Genomic DNA, 5,000 nt, shown 5'->3' with positions numbered 1-5,000 from the left:
AAGTGCAAATTGAGTCCGTAGTACTGAACCACAACAGTATTGTTATATTGGACATCGGCGCCTCATAAATAAATTAATTAACAAGGGTTCTATGTAACAAGGTTCATTAGTGTCCACATCTCGGTTTGAGAACCGTCGGTGGTTTTCATAAAATTGATGTGTGGCTTCAAAAATGATTTGGCCAACACCTATCGTTTTGCTTCACAATTCAAATGGAAATGGCAAGCAAATGCTCCAAACTTATATACTAATGGATTGACACATCCACTGAATTTTTAGGAGAGTTAATGTCTACTTCTTGATTCGAATACAGAAAACTGAAAGCATTCTTAGTGATGTAATATGTAATTTTACTTTTCCTTCGTTCTGGAAATTGTTAGTTCGTGCGCCATATCTGTTGTTCCATAAGAGTTTTTGCTGTTCGCTACGCAATTAACCATTAAGTGAGTTAAAGCAAATAGACAGGGCTACGCAAGTGGCTCCATAATCATTCGTTTGATTCCTTTAAAGGAGAAACACTGGTAGCACAGTTTTAAAGATATTGAATTGAATATACCTTGTGGTACATTAGTAACATTACTAACATTTCCACTAATTCTATTACTTTAAATGAAACTCTTATATGTACCGATATTGTGGTTGATCTCTTTATTTAACCGTTTGCTAAACTGAAAAAATATATCCAGAATTGCGCTAAAAAAACGTATTATTTGAATAAGCCGAGAAACAGTTGTTACTTCAAGAATCAGGGAATTAGATGAAGTTTTTTCTTAATAATTTTCTAGTCTGCAGTACAAACCAAAACATGAAATAAATACAATCATTAATATCTATTTCCTATTTCCACATAAACCAGTCACGTGATCCCACAGGCTTACATACGGAAGTTAAATGTTTTAATATACCACCCAGTATAATAGTTCTATATGGATTACAGTGTAAAACGGCAAAATAAAAAAAAAATATAATTGTCACCTTTTGTTTTGGTTGAGGAGGTATGTGTTTTTTACATGAACAGTGAGCTTGCTCCTCTTCACATCGACAAGAACCGCTTGAAGTCACTGTCTACACGAGGAAAAAGAAACAAAAATATTAACAAACAATAGAGAAATAAATATATACATGTGATACACATACGGTAAAATTTGCATGAAAAGGTAATTTGGATCTTCTATTCTAATGCTTATCTACAAGATAATTATTGAATTTACTGTTTTTGATGATAGCAAATTGTTAAAACCTTATTAAAGGACAATCTGTAATGTTATGTGTAATAGTTCATATAAAATAGATAGAGAAAAATTTCCCCTAATCCCAGAATAACGGGGAACGAAAATATAACAAAAGAACAACGACCAAGTCATTGGTTGATAACATACTGTGCCAGATTTCACTTAGATAACCGAAAATGTCTTCTTCACTCCAGGGGCCAACTACTTTTTAGCCGTGTTAAGTAGCTCTTCTAAGAGAAGGACACTCCAAAATCAAACCATTGTTCTCTAGTCTTGGGTAGTGCTATAGCCTCTGTACCATGGTCTTCCACTGTCTTAGGTTAGAGTTTTCTAGCTTGAGGGTACTCTCAGGCACACTATTTTATTTTTTCCTTATTCCCTTTCCTCACTGGGCTATTCTCCCTGTTGGGGCCCTTGTTCTTATAAAATCCTGCTTTTTCAACTAGGTTTGTAGCTTAGCAAATAATAACAATAATAATTTGGCCAGTCAAAGGACCAATTAACTCTCTACGGGTAGTATCTCAACGGGTAGCTGGTGCCTTGCAACCTACTACTATATTCTTTAACTAATTTCACAAGTTGTATTGACGGCTATCTGTCCAACTGCTCTCAACCATTTTTCTGCATTTTAATTGCAACTCTTTTCCCATTAAAATAAAAGATAAAAGAGAAATGCACGTGTAGTTCATTATGCTCTGAAGAAACAATAGGCAAATAGTGTCCCACTAAGTTCCTTAATATTGCAGAGATCATAACAGTGACTGCTCTATAATAAGCATCTTATGGTTATCAGTTATGACTCGAAATCAGAATGGTTACAGTTCAGGGGTGTTACATAAGCTTAACACAAAACTTAGGATTCCTTACAAATCACACACATAACAATAATGGTTCAGGCAAACCAACCTGACTGTTGTTACGCAATATTTCTATTCACTGACACAAACATTCTTCATAGGGTTAAACAAAGAATGCTTTGAAAACAATAGCCTTTGATCACAAACCTCCGTCAAGGACTCAAGGTTAACAAATCCACCTCTCTAAAATTCTCTTTTTAACAAACGTTATATTCCTCTTATCCCAAAATCTAATAACGAACTGTTACGTATCAAATGATGGTTGAATTTGACATTCAAATGTGTAGCAAAAGTGAGCAGGGTTAGTTTGGATTCTTTAGCCTGTGGTATTTGAAATCTGGATTAGCAACCCACCTCCAAATTGATGACTTCTATCAAAAGTTAAAATTTAATCTTTAACAAAATGTAACAACTTGTTCCTAGTTATAAGTCTAACCACACCTGATGAAATTTTCATAAAAAACCAAAATTAGTTTATTTTCGTAATACTGCAAGCAATCAAACAAACACTGTCGTTAAACATGATTTACGGACACATTGTTAAATCTCTTACAAGAATTAACTGCATTTTAATTTGAAGTTCACAGTAATCATCAGAAAAGTATAAATGCATTCCTTAATACTCGTACAAATCTTCGATGTCAACCGACAGCTCAAGTTACATGCAAACACCACAGAATTTGGTTAAGAACTCCTTGACAGATTGTAGTAAACTTAGCTTTAAAGGTCGCTCGTGAATGGCAGAAGCAAGGGACACGACAATGTCCAAGAGACTGGACATATATACGGTACATATAATCAGGTCAAGACCCCTTCCATCCAGCTTATGACCAGGGAGTGCCAGGCAATGGGAGCTGATGACTCAACAAGTAGACCTACAGGCTCCCCCAAACGCCCCATCACTAGTTCACATGGAGGGTGAGGTTGCAAACACTAGTAGAAACTATAGAGCTTGAGCGGGTGTTAAACTCCCGGCCAACATATTGCTAGGTAGTGACATTTTCAATAGGCTACCACAATCGCATTTACAGATATGGAAAATTTATAAAGATTAGGCTATTCTGGATGACTAACTGATTGTTAGTCACCTGCTCTAATAAAATTACTAACATATTAATAAAAAAGATAGAATTAAAAAAATGTACTAACATTTCTGTACAGGAACAAGTTATATTTACTTACAGGAACCATGGGTGAAATTACAGGATGGTCATCAGCAGAGCTCTCTTCAAATCCCCCATTCTCCATCTGCAAAGAAAAGGATTCGAGACTTGCAAGACCTACAGAATAGATTTGATCTTTCAGCTTAGTGTTACATAGACGACCTCAAACTGTAGGCTACTCTATTCAAATACATAAATGCAATCGTTAAGGTATACGCATAATTTTCCACGAGGCTACTGCGTACATACCTTATAATTTGTGGTTGTTGCGTAAGCGGTTTGACCGAGTTACTTAATGCTATCCTTAAAATGTTGCGCATCGCTGCTAAAAAGTTAAACTATATCTAATTTCTTTTTTTCAAATGAACTTTCATTCCCGAGTACACCATAATAAGGCTGAGTATTCCATCTAAAGTTACAGCCATTTTGCGAAGAAATATCTCGATGTTTGAGACTAAGCGGCAGCTTATATATTAGGGCGTAACGAGACCAACCACAGAAAAACCATGTGCCGCAAGAGTTCATTCTGTCGTGAAAAGATCGGCGGACTTGGTTACCTTTGTAATGATAACTGATAATAAGAATCTAATCTTTGCTGCAGGAACAAAGGGAGGATTTTTCCGATAATAAACTTTCCTTAAATCAAGACAGCAATGATATTAATGTAACAAGCTGCGTTACGATATGTTAAATATGCATTGCAACATTAGTTGGAATAAATTCCTTAGCTGGTTAAGAGAGACTTTAAAAACTAAAAACATTAATAATCAAACGTTCCACTGACGCAATATGTATTGTGTATTCAAAAAACATTTACGAAACTGCAAGTAATTACCACAGACTCTTGGTAACCTAACATGACGCTGCAGTTTTTTAAGAATGCCGAAGCCAATCTTCTCTTGGATAATTTGTTTCGGTGACAAAGGCTGCCAGCCACAACGTAAAAAGTTACATTTTTTTATCTGTTCTGAAGAGACATGTTGATAACTCTTAGGACAAACTGAATTTTAGAACAAATTGAGGCAGTAATGAAGGTCGAAGAGTGTTTTAATCATTAAAAGAGCACATTGCTTGTTGGTCTATTAATGCATACATGACGGGATTTTTTTTTTCTTAATATCATTACCATTTCTGATGCATCTGAGTGTCTCAGCTAGCCAAGATAAAGCATCCCTTGTTTCTAAGTCGTTACTGACGATCAAACTTTCCGAAAAATAATATTTGTAGTAAGAGTTTCAGAAGTACACGAGAGAATATCTACATTGAAAGGTAAATATATGCCTCACACGAAAAAAGAATCATAGAAATAAAACGAAGGAAATCAAGTTGTCGTTAAAAGGATATATATATATATATATATATATATATATATATATATATATATATATATATATATATATATATATATACACAGACACACGCATAAAACATCCACACATATGTATATTCGTGTGAGTGGAAATCACACAATAATATATGTTTTATAACCACAAAATATTAAGTTGATTAGAGTTCCTTTAGTCTCTTCGGTGACATCTAAAGATCTATTAATGTCCCTATTCAGATGAAAATACTACTCCAGTCAGGTCTTTTAATTTTTAATTTTGTGGCTAATACTGCATTTATAAAACGCCGCTGGCGCTTTTATGACTCTCAATGGATGGATGAATGGTACACCCAACAACAAAGCCGGTGTCTCCTGGCCAGACCTGACTTGGAGAGATCATGCCCCTCTTGCCCTGAAAGGT

General features: G+C 35.0%; 1 protein-coding gene across 7 annotated transcripts in view; it reads right to left on the bottom strand.

The window, feature by feature from the left end:
* LOC137641518 (uncharacterized) overlaps positions 1-5,000 on the bottom strand; it is a 115,582-nt gene that overhangs the window by 9,829 nt on the left and 100,753 nt on the right. For all 7 annotated transcript variants that reach the window (XM_068374146.1, XM_068374143.1, XM_068374140.1 and 4 more), the window contains 2 exons: positions 3,272-3,337; positions 976-1,065 (listed from right to left, as the gene is read on the bottom strand). In XM_068374146.1, the coding sequence (XP_068230247.1) occupies positions 976-1,065; positions 3,272-3,337 (156 nt within the window). The remainder of the gene's footprint in view (positions 1-975; positions 1,066-3,271; positions 3,338-5,000) is intronic.

Source organism: Palaemon carinicauda, chromosome 5 (assembly GCF_036898095.1).
Source record: "Palaemon carinicauda isolate YSFRI2023 chromosome 5, ASM3689809v2, whole genome shotgun sequence".
Classification (NCBI taxonomy): domain Eukaryota; kingdom Metazoa; phylum Arthropoda; class Malacostraca; order Decapoda; family Palaemonidae; genus Palaemon; species Palaemon carinicauda.
This window is presented reverse-complemented; position numbering and strand designations above follow the sequence as displayed.